We start from the raw sequence: 25,100 nt of genomic DNA, 5'->3' as shown, positions 1-25,100 counted from the left end.
AATATGAATCATGATGGCAGACAGACGTCCGCTGACAACGTAGTGACCAGCGGAAGTGCGTGCTGTTATCCAGTATGAATGGGTGCGTGGGACTAATGTGTCCATCATCCATGAAGACCCACAGCTCGTGTACGGCGAAGAGGTGATGTGTCATGCCTTGCTTTGCAGGGCACCGAGTTTACCATAGTGGTTTCTTCGAACTGATTGCTCGTATGCGACAAATGCCTTAATATCGGTGGCGACTATGTTGGAAAATAGGGCGAGGCGTATAATTCATGATGCTATGGTGTATTTTTTGGCAATAAAGTTTCCTTCTGAAAATAAATGAGGAAACGTACTTTCCCAACACCCCCCGTAAATGTCCCACAATAATTCCCCCAAAACATCGTCTATGCCCTCATGCTTGAGAATCTCTCGGAGCAAGTTCCTGTCTACGTTGTCATCGGCGCCCTTACTATCCAGAGATGCTATCCATAAAGACATATTCTGAGCTATACTGAAACCTCTAAATTATTTCCAGCGGCCCGCGGATCTAATAAACGGCAGCTCTATGAGACATGGAATGCATGTCCACAATCACTTTGCTCGTAATGAGAATTTTCTGAGCAAACTCTGGTCAAATCCTCATAGCATCCCCTCCTTAAGAACTATTTTGAATGACCTGAATGCCTTCTATTATAGTCTGTTGGAAACAACAGTGGACAGGCACATGGCCTAAACGAATGCTCTTGCAGAGCACTGCAAGGGCCGAATTTTCCGACTCAGGGCTCTGTCTTAATGACCGGACCTGGCCCGGGTCCGCCGGAGGAACTTACGTCTATAGATGCCTTAAAACTGCCGTTGCTTACGTGGTGTATTCCGGGGCATTAGAGTGAAACTGCATGAAGTGACAAACATTTCAAAAATTTCCCGACAGAGCAAGTGGTACTATCATGAAATGGCAGAAGAAGCTACTCCTAGTTAAAAATTTCCGGCAGTGAATGTTATTGAAGATTATTACGTACACTTTATGTTCTAAACCCTAAGAATTTCACACAAGTGTAAGATAAACGACACTTATGCCCGAAGGGGAAGCGTTGACAGTGATAACGGTGTTTAGGGCTGTGCCCTATCTTCTCGCACGGTGTTCTTACAATACATTGAGGCGACATCACGTGACGCTACTTCACGCAACGGGCCATCTTAGCAGATACACGCCGTTGACTTGTGCTGTCACTTGAGGAAAGTCGTCCACGACGTGGTTATCGCACTTCCATGGTGCGTGGGACGAGAGAGGCGCAAAACGGAAAATACCTTTTGGTGTTTCGCAGCGCTATATTTTACGTTTCTTTCCGCACACACAAGTGTTTGCACCACACTGTGGTAAGCACGCCGCTAAGTAGGAACGCGCACGTCTGTGCGCACAACGGTCATTGACAACAGTTGAAGCCAGCACGCTGATTTGTCTCTGGTAGAGCCGAGTGCTCAGAGCGCTTGGCTAATTCACCTTGCTACATAGCGCGGAACAGCATTCAACAACACTAGTCTGTCTAGCGTTATGTATCGCCTGCGTAAAGACACTTAAATTGGACGCTTTTGGAGAGGAACTCACTACACGTCTATACATATTACCTTCTTATCCTCCGCAAATGGTCCATGTTTACTGGTCAATATTATGACAGCGTCACGGCAACTGCGCGAGAGCCCTTTCGTTATCCTTATTGCTGAACACTTCTTAAAGTAAAAAAAAAAGTTTAAATATACTACCTACAAAAAACTGAATGTTCAAGCAGGCATATTTTAATTTGATGCGAAAAAAAATGAAGGTGCCACTTGCACTTCCTGACTAAAGCTGCGCATTCTTAAATGAAGCGATTGACCTGTATATAATTAGTGCCCACAAAGAACGCTGCGAATGCTGTTAATGGCCACTTCGGTGACCATAAAGCAATCGCCACTGTAGCGCAATACAATAAAGCGAAAAAGTGGCCCAACAGCAACAATATTTTTCTTTAGAGAGAGCAATGAAATTGCACGACTGCAAAACATTATAAGAGTGCGGCGCTGTGATAGGTCCCCTATCTATTACTTCTTTCCATAACCAAGTTATCTGAAGGGCATTAGTCGTCAGTTGGTGAAAATAAATTTCCCTGGTATCGACACAAGCTGCCTATGGTAAACTTTACTAGCCTGATTTAGATGTCCGCACAGAGGTCATTCCCCTATAAGAAATCTATCACAAAATACAGAACCGTATAAATCTGTAATTGATTTCATATACTGTTATTTAAATCCCAAGCTACTAAATCCGCAGTAAAATAAAATTGTAATGCTATGGCTGTTTTGACGAACGAAACAAGTGCACAGCATTGCTTAGGGAATGCAACTTTCAAAACTGATCAGCGGGTGGTGGAGGAGGTATGTTAGTTTTGGTGTTGCGCTGTTAAGCTCGAGGTCACGGGATCAAAATACGGCAGCGGCGGGCGCATTTCGATGGGGGCGAAATGCAGCAGCGCTCGTATCCCTTGCTTTGAGTGGACGGTGGAGAACCCTAGGTGGTCAAAAATAATCCACAGTCCCGCCCTACTCCACGCCTCATTATCATCTCGTGGCTTGAACACGTAAAACCCCAAAGCCTAATTAAACTTGATATATAAAGTTGAGATATTTCTGAAAGAGGTTTCCCTGCCCATGCGGAAGAAATGCGGAAGAAAGTAACTGTGTGTGTGCGCAAACATCGACTTCCACCATTTTTCTAAACAGTGAGTTTCTGAGTGCATTGGTTAGCTGTAACCAAGCGGATGTGAACGTGAACTAATGAAGCCAGGGGAACCACTGGTAAACACAACTTGCCCTGTGTTTGAACTAGCCGAACTTGCTTCCCAGAGAAGAAGTACGACCGACTTCCTGAGACAATTACTATTTGCGGACAAGGCGGCTCCTTTGCTCGTTGCATTTCCGTTCTCGCTTCACTTCAGAATCTTTCCCGCTATGTACACAAGCTCAAGGATGCAATATCACAAGACGTTAAGTATGGGCTCCAGCCCCAAATAAATATTTGTTGGTCAAAGGGGGAATGACGCAGTTATCTAGGATTGAGCGTTTACAAGAATTTAGATTCATGAACGAGTAAACTTAGAACTTTTCTGAAGATATGCTCCAGCGAAAGAACAATGCATGATTTTCTTACTAAGTCCATAGTTTTCGCGCTTGCTTATTATCATGAGATGTTGTGCTCTTTTGTGACTCCTTTAGGCGGAATTTCCACTGACCTCAACTATGCAACTACATTAGAAATCAACCTCACATCCATGTATAGGAAGGTTGTGAAAACTGCTAAGCCCTTACATATTTACAAAATACGATCTATAGATATTTCGAAAACAAATGTATGTGTGGTTTAAGTTATCAAACTTTTTTTTACTCACCCGCCGTAGTTCATTAGCAGCTATCGGGATGAGCAGCTCATATGTTCCATTGTCGCTATGCCAGGCGCATTTCCAAGAGGAATGGATTACAAAACCGCTCATGTACTTATATTTAGGTGCACGCTAAAGAACGCAAGGTGGCCAGGATAATTCTGGAGTCAGCCACTATTGCTTGTTTCTCAATGAGATTGCTGCCTTTATACGAGCAAAATCGCAACAGATATAAATTTTAAGTTTAGCGTTTTTACTTCCTTCTCTATGCTTCTTCTCTTTCTAGTCAACATAGACGGGATGTTCTCTTTTAGATGATACAGAATTTTTAAAAACCGCCTGCCGGTGCAGGTAACAAACAGCCGGTGCTGATACATAATTCTGGTCATTGAGCTGGATTGCTCAAATAACCGGACATTCCTTGCACAAGAAAGCAAAAATGAAGAATTTTTATTGACCAAAAGATTCCTAAAGACCTTTTTAAATAATTAATTAATGGCAAATATTGCGAACTCAAGCCAGGGTGACTGCAAGGCGTGCCAACTTAGAACGAACTTTTGGAATGATATCGCTAGTTTAGAGACATTCATCCCCAAATTTAAAAAAAAGAATTATTGTGTTTTACGTGCCAAAACCACTTTCTGATTAAGAGGCACGCCGTAGTGGAGGACTCGAGCACCTGGGCTTCCTTAACGTGCACCTAAATCTGAATACACCGGCGTTCTCGCATTTCGCCCCCATCGAAGCCAAATTGTGAGATAAATATGCGAGCGTTCAAGTTACTTTCGTGCTTCAGTGTACAAAAGGGCGCTGTTATAAGAAGTAGGTGGAAGAATAGTGCATCTTTACCGCAAGTTTCATGACTCACATTTGGAAACTCGTGCGATCCATAGAAGTGGTTCGAAGTGCGTGTTGCTTGCATTCTCACCACCTACAATTTGTAAATTGTAATAAGTGTCGTGAAGTGCTTCTTTTGAGATTATTTAGCTAATATTTATTAGTGATTTGAGCATGCATTCTTTAGTTCTGGTGTGAGTGTTGTTCGTCATTTCGAATAGTCAAGCGCAATTACTATAATCACGCTATGTTCTACCGTGCACGTTATTCAGATTAGTTCACTTAAGAATATTCGAGGTAGAGTACAATATTACACCTTTGAACAGCCTTTCCTTATGTCGTACTCACACAGTTTGTGCCAATCTCCACCATTTTATTCTTCCTGATTTGGGAAGATGTTCACCAGACTGTAAAGTTACCATACTAGTGAGGACGTGAGTTACGCGTTTTACTCTTCGATATTACATTCCTGCAAGCGCACATGATATGGAAAGCATGCGCTATCATCTCGCATATATTTATTCTTTCGGACTGACCCGAAGCATTTTCAAATTTTATTGCTAGAAACCGTGACACTACCAATCAGTGAATAAGACAATTGGTCAAGCAATTGTTACTAGTTTGACATTTATTCATCAATAAAACAAATGCAGACATGGATATTCAGCTATCTGCCCTGGTTTCTTAGTGGCTGTGGTGTTGAACTGCTCAGCACGAGGTCGCCGGATCGCAACCCGGCCATAGTGTCCGCATTTCGATGGGGCCGAAAACACCTGTGTACTTAAATTAAGGAGCCCGGTAAAGAACAATAGGTGGTCCCCACTTCCGGACTCCCTTACTACGTCGTGTCTCGGAATCAGATCACGGTTTCTGCGCGTAAAACCTCATAATTTAATGAAGTTGTAATTTATTTAGATCTTTAGCTTTGAAAAACACTCATAGTTGGTATTACGATTACTAACCCAGTAAAAAAGAAAGTATGTCTAAAAAAATGCTACTTTAATTTTGGGAAAAAATGCATGTTTAATTATTCAAGAAAATGGCGGCGCATGCATCTTTTGCAGATAACTGTCTTCGTTAATGTGAGTAGCATTATTTGTTATAATGGGTATGTAATTGGTAAAGATACGTTCTTTCTTCCATGACGATTATGGTGATGAATATGGCGAGGGGAGCACCGCGATAGAAAGAAACTTGTGAAATTTAGCAAGTGCGGAGTGTTTACTAACGAGCTTCACGTGCTATTGTGAAGTGGTATATATATATATATATATATATATATATAGAAATAGACGTTAGGAAAAGGGGTCTATTGGTTCTCCCCGTGGACCTATGGCGGATCCGCCGTAGAGCGGCGGCGAGCTGACTCGGCGGGCGGCACCTGAGCTCGTTATTCAAATTCTGAGCGGTAAGCAGCGGCTTTGGGTGATGAACGGGTAAGGTGAGAGAGCTCACCGAACGAGGCACGTGAATTGGCGACACGTGTGAGAAGTGTTGCTTCTCGAGCCTACTCTCTCGATATTCCCTCTGGACATGCCGCACCATAAAGAAACGCCACCGTGAACTTGACGCGCAGGCTACGAGGTGCGGCGAGGGCCGGTGCGGGCGAACACTGAAAATCGTTCCAGTGCTGCCCGCGCACATTCGTGCGGCTGTGCCCTAAAGCAGCGAGCTACTCTATACTTGAGGACCCGGCTTAAATCGGTTTCAACCTCTGGCAGCACAAGGCATTTTTAAGGTTTTCTATTGACATAACAATTATATGGACGCTCCAAACTGATTTATTCCGTCGCCGTCGGCGTCGCTGAGATGTTCCGTATAAAGGCAAGGGCAATAACACCGTTGCCGCGCGTCGTACTTTGTATGTGCGAGTAAAAGAACGCGATGGAAGCTGACGATCGCGGCTCAATCAGACGTGCGCAAACAAAGCAAGCGGAGAGAAAACCCGCCCTTTTCCGTTGCACGTAATGCCGTGGAGGGATGGGGAAGAGGGAGGGGGGTGGCGTTGTGCTCCGGCAGCAATGGCGCATTTCGCGGGCACAAGCGGAACTGCCGACCGCGGCGCGATTTCGCACTCCATATATGGAGGCAAGCGGGGAGGCAGGGCGAGAGGACGGGTAGGAGCCTTCGACACCGCCAAAAAAGTGACTACTTTGTACTGCCGCGTGAGGTCACGCGCGTCGTATGTTGAAAGTCATCTACAAAAGGCTTACACATTTGTGCGCGCTGTGTTCTCGCCGCCCTTGCGTTGAAGCGATAGACAGCACGAAGGTCACTTCGCTCGCAGCTGCTGCTGCAGCGCTTGCTCACACCAGCCTTTTGACAGCGAGTGTCCGCGCTCATCGCGTGTGATGTGTTCATGTTTGCTCGTGCGAGCTCACACCATGCTGATTCTTTCAGTGAGTAAACGAACGTTCCCAAGTTTATACGGCCGATAAAACTATTATCCCTACTTCGTAAAGTTGTGCACGAATTTACTATCGCAATTATTGCTTCCGCTTTCGGGCGGAACTGCGACTTTTGAAGAGGGCGCCACGTACACGTCATTAGGGATCACCCAAGAATGGGCACTTACCGCTCAGCACATACCTATTTGCACATGCGGCATTGTTCATATATTTTTCTTTTGTGACACAGCCGCAATGGTACCTGTAGTTGCTGGCGCGGGGGCCCATATTTTGGCTTGAAACAGATTAGATACAACGGCTTGTGTGATGGAACAATCCGCTTCATGCTGTCAAAGCCATGACGAAAGCCCGGATGTTTCAAATGCTTGAAGCCGCCCGCAAACTGTTCAAAAACGCCTAGGAGACCGCAACAGCTAAAATACGTTACCCTCTGTGCGCACGTCGTCACCTTCTTCGCCATGGCGTGCGCGCCAGTGTTGTCTTTACCGCGTGAAAGACGCTTAGAGAAGCCCTCTAAGCGTCTTAGAGAGCCACAAGGCAAATTTTGCTTATACGTTGGAAGTTGTTATGTGCGATGTGGAGAGCGTTCTACCGCAAGCACTTTTCAAATCCCCATGATTTCAGGAGGCGAGCGTCACCGCCAACACAGAAACTCTATCCACTTGCCTCCGTTCAGCCTCCGCAAGAGAAATAGCTTCCCCACATTCTCCCAGACCGAAGCTGGAGGATGGCGTGACGCATACACGACAAACCCTGCCTTCTTCATTCTTTTCTGTGCGCTTGGCCCTTTTCTGCTGAAAGTCTCGCGTGCGCGCGAGCTGTCACGTTTGTCTTGTTTTGCGCTTTGCGCAGAGAGCGCCTGCGTAGCGGTAAAATTCAGCGCTACACAAAAACTGAGGCAGAGCCAAGCCGATCACAAAGCACGCATGCGCACCCAAACACTGTAGAAGCTGACATAGTTTCGCTCTCTGCGAGCGTGAGTGCACGACATGGGAACAAGCAGATGGAACGGATTGATATCTCTCTTGATATTGGGCGAAGCAAAACAATAACACGCAGACATTTGGTTTGTAGGTTTCATTATTTATCCTTCTATCTTCTATTGAAGCAAGAGATAAAGAAATAAGAGCTCTTGCATCGAATTATTCCCTAATTATTCCCACTGTTACTGACGTCACAGAACGGCGAACTACGTAGGCGCACTTGCGCAATCTCCGTCGACTGTCTGGCTTGAAGCGCGGCGCCCGCAAGAAGGGCGCAGGCAATTTGGTTTTAAATTTCAGCTCTATTCGCGGTGCGCAGTGGGTTAATTTTTTGCAGACACAATTGTTAACGCACCTAGTGCGCACTTCGCTCGGTAGTTGGAAATTGCTAGACCTGGCTTTAGGCTTCGTGCGCGCTTTCGCACCTTCTCCTCGGCAAGGAAGACGCCGGTGGTTTATGTGTGTGCGTGTGTGCGCGCCAGTGCGTTTCCATCTGTTTCACCACCAACGGTTGGAGAGACCCTGGAACTGATGCTATGTACCCAGTGGCTGCCGCAAACGTCGAGAGCATTCGGTCTCTCCTTCTGATCAGGGAGGTGGTTCAGGAGAGGCCCTATAAAAGACGCTCCCTACAACGCACTTCTGCCTTCAGCACTAGTTTCGAGCGTTTGTGCCGCCCTCTGAAACGGAGATTGTAGAGCTGACCGCTTTGTAGAGATTTCTTCTATGCAATTTCTGTACCGTCTTTGTTGATCGTTAGGCCGGCATCGTCTCCTCTGACTGGCCTCCTCGGGAATCGTGAACCGCTGCAAAGAAGACACAGCGGCACGATCGTGTCGACTAGATTCCGGTTTTAACAGTTTGTAAAAGATCAACAGAACCGTGCACGCGTTTTCGAGTGGCTTCGGCGGTTGAAAGAGGAGACCTGTTTGTTAAAAACTATTCTCATTACAACCCACCTTCAACCAGCCCTCAGTATAAGATTGTCAAAAAGTCTCAATCAAACATCAATGAGACTCAATGGTTCACAATTGATGAGCGTTCAAAACATGCTGTCACGATTTCAAGCCTGTGTCAGTGAATTTCATATTTTTATTTCGAAATTAGGCTTGATGCAATTTTTCACAGCGTTAGTTTCTCGCGCGCTCACATAGGGAAAATACTATGCACATCCATCGCACGTGTCGGGAACCTTTCTGAAGCGCTCAATGAAATGTTACAAATTTGAAGATTTCGTTGCATCCCTTTTGACGTAAATGAAACGAGTTCGCATATGCTCACGCGAACTTGGGTCACGCGATGCGACAAAACTTGCATTGGCTTGCATTTCTTCATTCCTTCTCAATGATTTTATATATACGATCTGCTTTTTGGCAGATCCTTGTTGTAGGCATCTTCCAAAGTATGTACATTATATCAGCACGCGGCGATCATCTCAAAGAGCTCGTAGGCGTTGGCACAATATCAACCTTACACTTCATGGCCAAGCGCCTGTTGGAGGCATGTGTCATTGTACGCATTAACAATCGAGCGTTGAGAAAGTTCTATCGTTGACTGAACATTTCGGCATTGCTTCGAGTGCCCAGAAGAATTGGTCAGAAAGCTCAAGTCATTGGTTTGGTTTATGGGGATGGACGCCTACCCACTATGTTGTTATACAATGTCACCTAAAAATATTGGTGTTCTTTTTGTTATGCGTAGACTTAATGAATATTTCTTGCGAGAAGGTGTATGGCCACTTAACGCAATGCGGATACTTTTACGCCACACCGCCTTTGTATTTCTAGTTCAGCACAGGAAAAGGATACACGTTATGACAACTTGGGAACGGGGAGTTGCCTGGCAATATTAAAGGTGAAACCAGGTTTGCTGAGTGCTTGTGGTGGAAGTTCAGTCGGGCAGCCGCCTAGATTCCAAGAAAGAGCAGGGGGCAATATGCTACAAAAATATGTTGCCGGGACTTAGTTGAAACGTCTTCATAGAATATTCACTGCTTTGTGTGGCCTTCTACCTATGAGCCTTTGAGGCGAGATAATATCATTAGATTCGTATGTGCTGGTGGACATGATCTTGTGCACCTAGTATTGCGACAGCTTTTGTCCCTTGTTTTTTTTTTAGGTATTTCACACCCAGTACTACAATCATTCATACAAGTAAACTTAGTCAATGCTTTACCAAACAATGTAGTTTCATCCCACTATTCCAAACAACCTTGTTTGTAGGGTTTTATGTGTGAAGTGTATTTCGCTGTACATTTCCTGTTTGTTCGGTTTTGTACTGAATATCTCTACACAGCTTCCAGAAAACTATATAAAGATTTCATATCAATGATGTTCCCGCCTCTCCTTTACCATTTAAGATTCTCCAGTCTGCCAGGGTAAGATGTACTTCTTTGAGTCCGCAAGATGTTTTTATCCTGACGTAAAAAAAAAAAAAACACGTTTTTCATTAAATTGAAAACTTGGTTCCACAAAAAGAAATTTTTGCGGCTACTGTGACTTGTCGCATATGTGATGTACCCGAGACTGTAGTGCATTGCTTATAAGTTGTAAAGATGCCATTTTATCTTTGGATGTGCTTCACAGAACTCTTAAGGAAGACTTGATTTTGAATCATCATGCCATGCAATAATTGATTTCACTACACCGAGAAGACATGCCTTTTTATGTTTATTTTTTTCCTACTTGTAATACACAGCCTATTTAAGACACGCATGTTGGAGCGAAAGGCTGAGCCCGTCGTCTCATCAAAATTTCAGAATGCCCAATTGATTGGTCAATTGAAGGACATGTATGACTTACAAAGCGTCAACCGGACTGCTATAACCTACTTATAACTTGCTTGTCGTTGCCACTTATAAGCGCAGCTCTTCGACACCTGTTGATGCGGCGAGCGTTGGCGTCAATGTATCCGAGCAAACGAGCAAAGCGAAGGATTAAAGAGCGTACACAGAGCGGAACGGGGGATGAAACACGCAAGCAGGAAAGCAAAGAGGAGGGTGCAGCAGGCCCATGAGGCGGAAAGCACAGGATGGTATGGCGAAACGTGAGAATAAAAGGTGTAGCGCGGACATGGTGGCTTTAAGGAAGCTCCAGAGTAACGCGCGTCATCTCGGACGTCTCTCTGCGGTGGGTTCTGTGACTCGCGCCCACGCGGCACCGAGGCGCTGCCTATCGCGTTCTCCAGGTTCACGAGGAAGTCGCGCCGCATTGACCCACACGGGGTGAATCTGCCGCTGCATAGCCACATCGTGGTATGTGTCTAGCATCGGCAAAATTACCACTGCAGGGTGCTGATATTGCGATCTGAACGAGGGGTTCCATTGGAGCTCTCTATCAGCTTACGCTGTGACTATGTTCCATGTGTCGCGCCGGCCTGTGACTTGTTCTTTTCTTATACGCCAATACTGGTTACTCCGAAACAATATTATGAGCCTGTTGCTCGTAGGGGGAGTCTGAATTGGTCATTATTTAACAATTTCATTAATAGAACGCAGCAATCACGATTCTTGATAAAATTTTCGGGAACTCATGTCAAGGCTGCTGAGTGCCTATTTAGACAGCTTTAGGCTGGGGCTTGTGAGAAATGTTTAAATTGGATTTCTGCTCATAATGTTCATTCTTTTCTGCACATAGCTGACGATGTATGAGGATTTGAATCTCTTGATGCTTATCCAGCTTTACAAGTTCAGAATTACCTTTATGGGGTAAAAATGCTCATGGCACATCCTCGAACTCTGCAACTTTCTCTGGGATGATTGAAGGAAAAAGCATGACATAGAGCAGTGCTGTTCTTTTCAACACCAGAATAAGATCATGCAGATCCGCAGCATAGTGGCAATCGTTGTAAGCGAATCTTTCTGTCTTGTTTGCGTTCAATGACGATAATTGGCGGTGATGTTGACTGCGTACGACAGTTGTCATGGGATGCTAATTATTAGCATGCGTGCACGAATTTCTTCGTCTACTATGGGGACGCCAGCTGCATGTTGGCACAGCGGTGCCGCCATCATCATGATCATCATCATCATCATCATCATCATCATCATCATCGCAGCGGGGCTCATGCGCCCGGGACATTTGCAGCAAGCCTGGCACGGGCAGCGGCGATCAGCAAGCAGGGTCTTAGTTGTTCTGGGCTCCGGACAGTATAAGTTGTCCTTCGGAAGTCTCCCGCATTCTATGTCGTCTCTGAGAGCCTCAGCTGGCCACTGGCCCTGAGCCAGGGGCCTGAACTCATATTTCGCGCCCAACGTGGGGCCAGCTGGTGATTCTCCGAGATAGGTATCGGGGCTTCTGGTTTGTTAGCTGGTGTTTTTGGCGTTCTGGCGGCAGCGGCTGTGGTATATTTCATAGTAAGGGTACCACGTCTTATGTGACGTCACTTGTGTGCTTACGACGTTTGCGTCTTGTTTGCCTGTTTGTTTTGTTGGTTTTTCTTCAGTGCGCGAAAGGCTGCCTCGGAAGACAAACAGCAACCTGGAGCCTCGAATGTGGCGGGACCTGAAGTCGGTCAAGCCGGTGAGCGATAAGACGCAAAAGCCTCGTCGCCTTTGAGCCAGATCACCGCATTGAACCAGACTTTAGCATCATAGCCACTGCATACGCTTTCCTACTCAGGGTTCCGCTGCACGCTCATCCTCCGCTTTCCTCCTCGCGCTCTCTTCGCTATTAAAACTAAATTATGGTGTTTTAAGCGCCAAACCCACTTTTTGATTGTGAGGCACGCCGTGGTGGAGGACTCCGGAAATGTCGACCACGTGGGGTTAACGTGCGCCTAAATCTAAGTACACGGATGTTTTCGCATTTCGCCCCCATCGAAATGCGGCCGCCGCGGCCGTGATTCGATCCGGCGACCTCGTGATCAGTAGCCAAACACCATAGCCATGGAGCAACCACGGCGGGTTCTTTGCTGTCGCCGTCTTTCACCTCCCGCTGCGCTCCGTGTTCGCTTTCGTCCTTCACTGTGCTTGTTATCTCGGTTACTTGGGACAACGCCGACGCTTGGCACACACGTGGACGCCTAAGAGCTGGATCTAAAATTCCGTTGGAGGTAGCGGAAAATCTATTTAAGTCGCTTAATACGTGTGTCATGCGTGTATTTCAGGTAAGGTGAGACGAGACGTGAATGCAGAGATATTTATAGAATGAAACAGAATCGAGAGGGAGGTTTTCGATGAATTGAAGTGGCAGGATAACAGTACGCTTGGTTAAAGGCATTTACTTCTATTTGCTTGTGTTTAATTTCGCACGCCCTGCTTTGAAACACACATTGATAGCATTAAGGTGAGATTAAAGAATGGCTTTACCATGGTTGCTAATCGGTTTTGAAATATTATGCCACAGTTCACAATGGTATCAATACTGTCAGAAATAGAAGTGCATAATATAGATTACCCACGGTGGACGTACTGCGGCCGAGCGCTTCGGCACACCCTAATATACCGTACTAGAGGGCGAGTCAATGGTATTAGCAGAAATAAATTGAGAGCGACTGGACATAAAATGTTCATGGAATCAATAATGTATTTCAGAAGTTTGCCTGGGATACCTTTGAAGGAAATGGAACTATAATCGAGTTGAGAGTGTCTGTTACTTGTTTGATGAAGAGGAATCCACTTGCCTACCTTCCAATATGCAGGAAGACAACTCATGTCAAGTGAATGTTGATAAATATATAGCTAATACATGCAGACTTCATAAAGAATTACATATATTTTAAAAATTATACGTTAAACTTGATCATAGAATAAATAAATATATCGAACTCTGCAATGTCGGACTGTTGATCCTTTCCGTGCTCTAGAGACAGGTGGCAAGCTTTGCTGCTGTACACCATCAACCCCCTCGCTTGCTGACAAGTCTCACTCGTAATGTTATATATCACATCTAGGTCGTATAGAACAACTTTTTATCATGACAGTGTTTGTCACTACGACGTTAGACTGTACTTGTTCGACATAATGCATCATCCATGCCATATTATCATTGTCTTTGTGCTATGTCATTGAGCAGGTGGCATTTTTTTGGCACTTTTGTTGATGATGTGATCACTTTCAATTCATTTTTATCGTTTGCGTTTGTCGGCAAATTCGACATTTTCCAATTTCAGTTTTCGCTTCAGTACACATTTTAGTGCCGCAGCAACCGCCCCTGTGCACAGAGGAGAAACAGATGAGCCCACTCCTAATTCTCGATCTTGAAAGATTCAATACACAGCTAATGTTCTACAAAGTTTAAAGAGAAAATCTTACAAAGTCTTAGAGAAAATCTTGAAGCTTCAGGATTAACAGCCGTTTCGGCGAGCCCAGAAGGATTTGGCGAACCGTACCCGTGACTTCCCACTGCTTATTTTTTTGCGCTCATGGTCTTCGCGCTCTTGTTTTAGGCCGCTTAACTCCTGTCGGTGTTGCTCCATCTCTTCGTCCAACGTTTCTATTTCTTCGGCACTTCCTTGCTTCGTGACTCTCGATCTTAGAACCCTCCTAACGAGGTATTTGATGTTCGCCCAATCATTTTCGCTCTTTTAAAATGATTGTAGGGAGAGCGACAATCGTCATATCTTCCGCTGCATCTAGATGAAGATCCCAACACATCTTCAACAGGTTCACCTTTGACTTCCTTCCCAACTCAAAGGCACGTTTCCTTGGACGTTTCCCAAAATTTTCTCGTGTTCCAGGCGGGTTGTTGCGCAAACGAGCTGCTCGAAGCATTCTAGGTCAGCATCAAGCCGTGTTATTTCAAGTGTGAATTGACGCACTCGCTCTTGGCACTCCCGCTTTGCGCTCTTTATTTTACGTGCATGCTGGAGCTCTTGCATAGAGTTTCCTACCATTACCAGGGTGAACTCTGGCGCTGCGATCGCTCGGCCTCCATGGGGATTATGAATAGTACATTGATTTGTCCAATTTTCCTCCTCAGGGCTTCAGATGTTCTTATTGCTTCAATAATTAAGCTTTATATGGGCGTAAACAGGCCTAAATATTATATTACTTCATACTTTTTTTCGTGCAAAGGGCAAGGAGACTCTACAAGCTTGCATATTCACTCCTAACTGCTGTTGTTCATCTTGTCCATGCGTCTAACTGCTGTTGTTCATCTTGTCCATGCGTGTCCATGTTATGTTTTCGATGTTAGGGTTTTGTGCGGCAGGTCCTGTGTTCGAAGCACACTGTCGGACAAGTTTGGATATTGTTTCAGTTACTTAGAGCGCAGCGCTTTTCTATGTGTCATCACTTCGCAAAATCATGAATCCATTTAGAGGCAGAAGGATGAAGTTTTGGCAAACCTATGTACGCGTATACCCATTCCCATGCTGGCTGAACTGCCTGATTGCAGCTCCCTTAGAAACTATCGCCAGAGTTTCCTCTAGTAATTATATAAAAGTACATGCGCTCTTGCCTTTCGAGTTCACGTGCGAGCTGGCACTCTTGCCTTAAATGTTCGCGCTCCTGTGCCAGTCTTTTTGCTTTCACCGGAATCGTCTCTAGGCAATACGAAAGCTTCGACGCAAGACTAGCCTGTATCATGTCTACTTCTTTGAGTCAGCCGGAGACACCCTACCAATTACTTCGCAAGTTACAAGAACTCCGGTTTACGCAACATCATCGAATTCATGGCTAAGTTTAGTGCTGCTTTCTCTATTGAACAAAATACCGTCTATGGGTCGACTGTTTGTACCCAGTTTGCTGCGTGTACTGACAAATTCGCGGTACAGCTAGGCAAAGGAAAGCCTCTCACTCACCAAACTTTGCAGAAAGAAACCGGTGCAGAGGAACCTAACGCACTGTTGAACCTCACGCAGACAACCAGTGTATCTCGGTTTGCGCCGCTGGCCCCAAATGCTGAAAACTGTGCACCCAGCTTCATGGACGTGGCGCGGGTGTAGACATCTGAAGCTTGACAGGCAGGCAGGGGCCCAGGCACACACGTGTACAATTGACATAACGAGTAACAAAGAGCTTTTAATTACATAAGTACAGAGCGGTCAGCCCTATAAGCCTCCTGATGGAGATAGACACATATTCTAGCTTGTGCTTAAGGGTGAAATATGTTGGTGGGGGTGAACGCTTTGCACGCTAGTGGCATTCACTCGGTACATGGAAGTAAGCTCAACGGACTTTCTAACCGCCACTGGACCATCAGAGGAAATGTCACTGAGCTGAACATACGCACAATGGCACTCCCGGAGATTTCCTCGCCGAGGAGAAGGGGCGAACGCGCATAAAAGTAATCGTCTCGCCGGCTGGGAGGAGATATCAGTGGCAAACGCACGCAGACATCAGAGCTTCGTGGGTTCCGCGGGGGAAAGAGATGAGAATGCGCGCACAACAGTCTTTTTGTCGTTGCTGCTTCCTTAGCGTTTTACAACGAAGCCGTATATGGCTAGGATTCGTTTGCCCGTCTCTCTGTCATCTGTACGCCGAAAGCTTCTCCATCTCAATCCCATGTGCATGCGCAAAAAAAAACATAGCGAAAGAGGGGCGCGTGATAGGCTTCGCCAATAGTGACGTCATTACTCTCTGTCTCAGCCGAGCGCGCGCGTAGTTGTTTGTCTCTGGCTCCAAGATAGGTGAGCCACGCGTCATGCTTACTCCCGAGGAGCACCAGATTTCGATCAGCAACGCCGCGAGCAGAAACGGGAACGGGCTCGTATAAGGCGTGCCGGTGCTCCTGCTCGGGCACAAGAGCATGCCCGTGAAGTCTAACGCAAGCAGCAACTGTGTATCGAGGATGTGGCAGCCTACCAAGTCGTCGTGTAATAAACCGTCGGGATTAACACAACGATAAACATAGGGACGGCATAATTCAGCTTCGCTTGTTAACCATCTGTACGGAGTGCTTATTTAGGCGGTGGTTTTTCAACAGTGTCGCGGTTCTCGGCTATATGAAATGCCGGGTTTTCCCCGTCGCATGGGCGATTTGACACAAAGTATACCTCACGCATACCTGTCTTCAAAGTACCTTGCTCGCACAAGCTTTCGCCTACGTTATAACTGCGCCTCCGTAAGGGGTGTGTCTCGTATATGTTTGCTCACCACATTATGACATCTCCATTCCTTGTCACTTTGGGCGCGGTATAGTCACACAAGTTTCATATTCAGTGTAGTACAAGCAATGAACGCAACCATAATATTTTTTTTGCTGGCCTATGATATAACGCAAGTCCGCCGATGTCGAATGCGGCACTCGTGTGGAGAAATTTCTAAGAAAAGTTGGGGCCACAGAGTTTCGTACAGAAATTTCTATGTGGTAGTCTGGCGCTGCAGTGGTTCTCTTACCATGGGTATGATGGTTAGTACATGGAATTCTCGGATATTTATGACCAAGCATCTCGATGTGCTAACTGGCAAGCGAGAAAGTCATAATGATGTTTTGTGCTGGTTGTCGATGTATGAATCCGTGGCGTAATTGTTTCGATATCGGCATTCTGTACTATACATCCTGTGTTTAAATCATACCGCCGGACAGAGTTATGCATATTTATGTTTATTAATTTGTAACACATTAGTTTATATAATACGCGGAGTCTACAAAATCGCGAAGGCAATTGAAGCCAGAATGATGAACTTTGTGCATACATATGTACTAACCCCTATTATTCCTATTCTGGTGGAACGGGCTGTTCCACCCCGCTTGCAGCTCTCGGAGATACCAGTGCCAAAGTTCACTCTTAAAATGATTTCATTGAAACTTGATGGCTTGGGTGTTGGGTGGGTATGTATCGGCGGCACGTGGCCGCTTTTTCCCAACACATCGAGTCGGAGCTTTCTGCGCACAAGTAGATAGCGGTAAGCATCTAGGAATTTTCGTGCATTAATACAAATTTGCCTATTGAGCACCAGATGGCGGTACAGGTTATGGAACACGATACGGTAGGACGAATGGAACGGAGCAGAAAATGAACTTTGACAGAGAATGCTAAGCATTAAAAAGATTGGAAAGTTGACCTTAACAGCTGCGAATGTTGTTATGCAGTGCAATTCCGCTTTTTCGAGATTGCATGTAAAAGTACATCCCGATCCCACGCTGAGCATTTCGAGGATAAAGATAGCGTATATCTGCGTTTATTTGTTGCATGTGATGTTTATGCTACTTTCAATTCTCTCGAGGCGATGTGCGATAATGTCCATATTGCAATTTTGTTTAAACATGTGAAACTTATTTGTACACCATGAAATATTGCGCTGCACAACTTAGGTGAAAATCATTTCAGCAAAACAAGTTCCCAGCTACTCTTCGGCCAGGAATTTAACCTGTGAGTTTTGTTAGTTTTGCTTTACATTGTAAAACAGCAGCTCGGTAGGAATAGTGCCTGCGCAACGTTCTACAGGAAGGTAGGAGCAAGTTTTCATTAATGATAGCCTAAGTCAGCTGCCGCCTACTTATTAATCATAATCTATACAAATTCCTGTGGTAGCATCAACTAAACATACTGTGCATTGTCATATATTTAGGCACGCATACTATATAAAAAATTGGAGTTGCGAGCGTATTACAAACAGGAAGTACTGCGTTGTTGCATTTATTACCTTTTAGATACCATGAAACGCTTAAGTGATGCTGTGATGAGTGACCGATAGGACAACGCAGTCATATGCTGCTGATCGGCAGCGCTATGCTTCGCCAAGGATTCATGAAAGAAAGGTACAGGACTTTCTTTTTTTTTTTTGAAACACTTCTATTTTGTTGTAGCGCAAGCTGAACGACAGAGACAACAAAAAGGCACATTTGACAATGCCACAATGCTATGTGGTTATCGAATGTGCCTTTCGGTGGTCCCATTCGTTCAGCTTGGGCTACACTAAAATTGGATATGTCATACCAACAAGCCCACGTAGCTACCTTCTTCGAAAACTCGTTTATTTTCCCTCTGAAGGCATTTTGATTGGCTGTAGGTAATGCCGGTATGTAGTGCGGCAGTTCCAAATGCTGTCTAGGTATTTCTTTCCTGTCTTCTTTTGCTCTCCTATTTACTCTTCTCTTCCTTCACTTCTTCTTTTTTTATTCTAGGCGGTTCGTGTTAACCTTGTGTATGTGCCTTCCTTTGAGTATAACATATTAGGTTATAGTGGCAATGTACGGTTGGCGTCTGCAGCCTTATGTGTTAAGCGCTGCAGCGTCCCCAGTTGGGCTCCATGGTGAGTGGCAGCCGTTGCTGCCGAGGAGATACCGAACTACTATGGGAGCACCAGCATTTCCCCGCGTACTTGATCGTAAACTCCAAAAGAGGGGACGCACCGATGAACTGAGCACATGTTTCAACCGACCTAAATAGACCTACTTGAAATTCCGTGTTGTACGCAGTGAAAACTGAAAAGAAGGCCTGATTCATTTCGCCATTCATAGTTGCTAATTTTTGACTGATGAGTTAGGGTGACGTTATAATGTCACCAAAACGGCTAGCAGCGACCTTCTTCTTGAGATCCCTCAGAAACGTTAGTTTGCAGTTCGGCAGTCTTTTGACGTTTGACAACATATCAGTTTCTATCACACAACACCAATAAATGAAAAGCTCACGCGGAGTCGCATCAGAAGCAGACCTCCTAGAACTGTATTATCGGAAGCTGAACTCCTGGAAGGGTGGAATGATCGAAATGTCACCAATGTGAAACGTATCATAGTTAGACGGGACAACAAGGGAATCTTAAAAAAAGACATCCTATCCTAACATTTGCATCTAGCGTTCTGCCTGAAACCATCAAAACAGGATACATTGGTTAACGTATCCCAATACCCTTGCCGGTGCTTCCAATGCCGAAGATTCGGCCATGGCTCGCAGAGCTTTCGTGGTCAAATAACCGGTGCGAAGGTGAAGTCCAGGGCCACCCCTCCGACAACTGTGGTGGCAGACCTCACTATGGGAACTGCAGTAGTGGCCACGCAGCCTACTCACGTCCTGTCCGAACTAAAAAAAAAAAAGAAAAGTCACGTGACCCTAAACGTCGTGGAGGGAGAGGAGGAGGACATAACTTTAATGTGCGCCCTGCGAGTTGGTGGGGCGGGCCAAAGGCCCCGCCAAAGTGACGGCCAGGACTTCGCGGGCCCTGGCGGCATCTTTGACCCGCTGGATGGCCCATAGTTAATCCTCGAGGGCGGGGCTGAGCAACGCGGCCTCCCAGCGCGTGCGAAGGCTGTTGCCACAGGCCGCGTTCTCGTTATTGTTACACATCCCTCAGCATTCCCAAATAAATGCTCCACTGCGGCTCTGGATTCACATTTGTTGCATTTGTCCGTTTGATATATACCCGGATATATGTTGTGCGAGTGCGCAGGATTCGGATAGGTCCTAGTTTGTAACTGCCGCCGTGCCGCAGACTGCTTTTTTGTCAATTTTGAGTGAGATCGCGGGAATATGCCCCCGTGTAACGTATAGTGTTTTGTGATGTCATTAAATGTGGTCATTCTACCCTCCCTCTCCCCCTCATCTACTGCACCGTCACGTCCTGAGGGTGCCGGGGCATCATTTAAGACCACGGCTTGGACCGTAAGCCCTCGAGCCGCGTCGTGTGCCGCCTCGTTGTTGCCGTCCTCCGCGAGCGCGTGAGCGGGCGTCCATGTTAGGTATCTCTTTTGCAATTTTGTCCTCCTGCTAGAAGAATGCATAGTGCCTCCGGGGAGTTTCGGCCGTTGGCAAAGTTTCATACTGCCGTCTGAGAGTCGCTGACTATCACGTTTGCGTTAGTCTGAGCTACTGCGAGCGCTATGGCTACTTCTTCCCCTGTCTCGTTACTTGTGGTGCGCATCGTCGAGTACAATATCGAATGCGGCTGCCGTAAACCCCTTTCCGCGACTGCATCGAGCAGCGTCTACGAAGACTGCGTCCTTGTCGCTGCCGGATTCTTCTGTATCATCTTCGCTCTGTTCTCTCACCTGTACTTATGGTGTTCTGGGTCTATGTTCTTTGGTATGGGGGGTATTACCATTCTTTCCTTCGCCTCTCTCTGGAGATCCACCTTGACACCACGCTGTGTGTGGTAACATATGCCTAGTTTCTCTAGGATGTGTCTGCCTGCTCTAGTCTTAGAGAGCTGTTCGTTTTGCGCCGTACGTTGCGCTTCAATGAGCTGATCTATCGTGTTGTGTAGGCCTAATTTTAGTAACTTGTAGGTGCTGGTGCGGATCGGTATCTTTATGGCTAGTTTAATATATTTTCCTAATGAGGCATTCTAGTTTCATCTTTTCCGCGGCCTGCCATTTCAAGTACGGCGCTACGTATACTATTCTACTTATGACGGAGGCCTATATTGACCTCATCGTGTTTTCCTCTCTCATCCCGCTGTGTTTGTTTCCTATCCGTTTGGTTAGCATTATGATTTGCGCTACAATTTCCACCACTATGCTGAGGGTTTCTCCGTTGCTGCCGTTGGCTTGGATGAGGAGCACCAATAGCCTGATCCTGTCGACCTTGTGTATGTGTTTCCCATGGGCGGTCTTTAACTGCATCTCCTCTCTACCAGTGACATCTTCCCTGCAGTTGCCTGGTTTGCGACCTTCGCGAGCCGGTCTGTACAGCAACAGCTCTGCTTTCTCGGCCGAGCAGGTTACTCCTGTCCCCTCTAGATAATGCTGGACCATTTCGAGCTCTGTTTGAAGCGTTTGTTCTATTTGGCCGTCATTTCCGTTTCTCACTCATAGGGTGATATCGTCTGCGTATAAGGTATGATTGAGTCCCTCGATTTCTTGTAGCTTGGATGGCAGCCCGATTAGCGCCAGACTGAATGGCATCGGTGATAATACCGAGCCTTAATCTTTGCCTTTCTGCCCGTTAGAAAATTGCGTACGTAATCTTACGTCCGTTTTCCCAGTCCTAGTTCTACTCTATCTAGTATCGTTGCATGTGTTACGTTATCCAAGGGATTTTTTAGGACCAACCAGAGAATTGCATTTCTCGATCTGCTCGAATCTTCTATGATCAACAGAGCGTCCTACGCTGAGAGATTTCTCCTGAATCCTATCATCGAGGGTGGGAGCGCGCCCCAATCCTCAAGGTAGGCGGTTATCCGCACTAGGAGCACATGCTCCATGCGTTTCCCTACGCTAGAAGTGAGAGATGTGAGTCTCAAGTTCCCAATCTGCAGTAGCTTGCCCGGTTTAGGTAATAACACGATATGTGTCGTCTGCCATTGCTGCAGAATGTTCCCTGCCTCCCAGCATTCGGTGATATATTCTGTAAACTTAATTATAGACTCATCGTCCAAGTTCCTTAGCGTTTTCTTCGTTATCCTGTCTAGTCCGGGTGCCGACTTGGTATTGAGTTTCTGAAGGGCTGCCCTGACCTCTTACTCGACGATTTCGTTGTCTAATTCGTCATTTGCTTGCACTGTCTAGTCAGGGTGTATGACGGGCATCGCTTGCGAGATGTATCTTTTCTCGACTTCCATGAGGAAGTCCTGCTCTGTCCGTCGGTACGCTTGTATTAACCGATTTATATTTTGCCTATGTGCCGACTTGGTCCCGTCCTTGTCTAAGAAATATCGAAGGATATTCTACGTTTCTGCCATTTTTATCTGACTGTCCATGCCGTTGCATTTTTCATCCCGCTGTTGTCTGCATATCTGCTGGGCGCACTATTCTATGTCCCTGTTAAATTTGGCTATTCTTCTGCGAAGCATCCGGTTGTGTTATTGTTTTTCCCCTCTCTGTTGCAATCCTGCCTTAGCTTCCCACATGTGTGCGAGCTTATTCCCTAGGTTCTCTATCGGGGCCTCCGGTGGGACCGTTTACGTCGCTGCCGCCATATCTCCTGTCAGTTTTTTGGTCCATTCCTCAATACCTTGTGTCGTGTCATCGGCCTCTTCCCTTATTTTCCTCAATTTGTTCCAGTCGATACTTTCAAGTTGCCTACCCTTTGTCTTGGCGGTCCTGCCCTGTGATCGCTCCCAAAGTCCTAAAAGTCATGGAAAATATTTTTCAAGAAAGCCGGTAAGAGGTGATCATCTTCCACAGCACAACTTATTCTGATGCGGCGCGTCGGGGGCAGCGTCGCATCCGCCACTGCCATGTGCCCAGCCCGCGCGCAGCGAGCTGTCGCTTGTGGCTCCTCCCGTGGGGTGGAAGTAGTTAAGCCTACTCCACCCAACTACCAAACAGGCCGGGCTACCCTAGGGTTGCCGTCACCACAAAAGTTATTGGCGGCAACCTGCGCTACACGTAGTCATTCCGCAGGACCGCCAGCGGCTCCCATAGTTGGCACAGAAGGCTGCCTCACCCTCCCCGGCCTTTTCTCCCGCTGGCAACAGGCGGCGCAGTTCAGACCCAAAAGCAGCCGCATCGAGCTCTGGGCTGGTGGGCGCAGGGGTTTCGCCTACCGAGGCGAGACTCTCTTGCGGAACTTCTCGCTCGCAAGAGCGCGTGTCCGGCGCCTCACAACAGGCAATGGACAGTACACCTATCCTGACGGAGCACCAAGCACCTACGGAGGGGCGACGCTCCCTCGACCGCTCCAGAAAGGACAAACCGTGCGTTACAGGGCCTCGAAAGGGCTCTCTAATCTAAAGCAACACCTACTTTTTGCTAGATGCAGCGCCAGTTTACTTTCAGTATAAATACGGAAAATATACAATGGGCGCCAGACGTCTTCTTAGAAGCCTCTATAATGTGAAAAAACATTTCCTTGAACGCGATCCGGAAATTCTGTCCGTACAGGACATGCACTTAAAATTGAAATAGAGAAACTTTCTGCGACAGATGTTACGTTTCGGGAAGATCACGATGATGATCTCGCATCATCAGGCAGTTGTTGCCATTGTAATGCATAAAAGTATAGCGTGTCAACGTTTACAGCTACACACACCCCTTGAAGCAGTAGTAGTACAAGGTGTTCTCCTGAAAAAAAAAAAAACTCATTTTCATTTGCTAACGCACGTACCCCGAGATTACTAATTACATGAACGTGAATTTCAGTCCTTTCTAAATTAATTGCCAGAACCTTATCTCGTTCGTGGCGATTTCAATGCACACAGTAGACTGTGGGGCGACTCTGCGCGAGGTCATCTTGTTGAACAGTTTCTTTTCTCCTCTGCTGCGTGTCTCCTGAATATAAAACAACCCACGTATTAGTCTCGCAAACGGATCCTTTTTTTTCTATTGACCTTAGCATAGTTTCCCCGTCTATATTACTTGAAATTAAGTGGGAAGTTACCAAAACTCAATAAAGGAGTGATCACTTGCCAATACCACTGAGAACATCCAAAGAAAACGAATCTTTACCACAGGTACTTTTGTGGAAGGTTGATACAGCCGATTGGGAGATTTGGGAGCTACATTGGCGACACGGTGCAGTGACGTCGCACTAGACTCAAGGAACACTTAAGGGACGCTACGGAAGCCACCCATGCCACACGTGGAAATACGGAACTGGTGGCTCATTGTTTAACAAAAGGTCACATGTTCGATTTTGATAATGTAGCCACGTTCGCAGGGGGACACCATGGGGCCCAAGGAAATTTGTGGAATCATGGTTTATCCGTCGCAATCAATCTGCATGCAATTCTAACTGTGGCCCCCTGCCGCATGTTTACGGTAGTATCACACATAAATAGGATGTATTTACTAATTTGTTGCCATTCGAGTACTGACGATGCCACCCGCACAGGAGGCGAAATGTCTATGTTTTGGTTATATCTCATTGTTGAATAAAGCCAGTGATAACAACACGTTGAAGTGTAGCAAACGCGTACGACACAAGTTGCGCTTTGGAATCCTCCGTAAGCTGTCTGGAATGGGAGTACGAGGAGAAGTTGTGAATGTAATTAAGAGTTACCTGTCCCATCGCACGTTCCGTGTTAGAGTAGGTAACGTTCTGTCTCGTGCTTTTACCTGCTCGCAGGTGTGCCGGACAGCATACGAGAAATCGGCGTCGCACCTAGGGCGATCGAGTGTAACAGCCACGGGCTGTTATACTCGTTCTATTCCCCTGCCCAGGAATATGAACCCAGAGCTCAACTTCGACAGAAGTCTTGCTCGAGCCAAAGCACTCCTCCAACAGGCAGCCACCTCCGGGAAAGCATGCTGGTTTACAGACGCAGCCAAATATCCAGGCAGACGAGCCTATGTAGCAGCGGTGGTCAACAAAGATGGCGCAGTAATCAACTTGTGCACGGTCCGCATTGATAGTCCCGTGGTGGCCGAGCAGGTGACCATCAGCCTTGCACTCTTAGAAGACGATAAAATCTTTGTATACTGCGACTCCAAGAAAGCAAATGTGTCCTTCGAAACAGGCAGCATAACCCTCATCAGCTCACCCCACACAAATCGATTGGTTCCCGGCACACATGGGACCCATTGGAGGGCCCGCTCTCTAACCTCAACGAGGCGGCACACGAGGCGGCACGAGAACTAACTCATCGTGCTAGCCCGGACTCCCTCTCGGCAAGATTGGGGAGCGAGCGCGACCCCCTCGTGACATAGAACGATCTCACCCAGCATGCGAATTGTGCGATCGCCTTTGAGTGTTGTATCGCGTACTATCGC

At 46.4% G+C, this 25,100-nt stretch overlaps 1 protein-coding gene across 1 annotated transcript in view; it reads left to right on the top strand.

Moving 5' to 3' along the window:
* LOC140219567 (uncharacterized) overlaps nt 1–25,100 on the top strand; it is a 50,119-nt gene that overhangs the window by 6,725 nt on the left and 18,294 nt on the right. Inside the window, exons 2-3 of the mRNA XM_072289454.1 lie at nt 12,070–12,146; nt 22,868–23,000. Of these exons, the coding sequence (XP_072145555.1) occupies nt 12,070–12,146; nt 22,868–23,000 (210 nt within the window). The remainder of the gene's footprint in view (nt 1–12,069; nt 12,147–22,867; nt 23,001–25,100) is intronic.

This window comes from Dermacentor andersoni, chromosome 7 (assembly GCF_023375885.2).
Source record: "Dermacentor andersoni chromosome 7, qqDerAnde1_hic_scaffold, whole genome shotgun sequence".
Classification (NCBI taxonomy): Eukaryota; Metazoa; Arthropoda; class Arachnida; order Ixodida; family Ixodidae; genus Dermacentor; species Dermacentor andersoni.
Note: the sequence above shows the minus strand (reverse complement) of the source record. Positions and strands in the feature narration are given on the sequence as shown.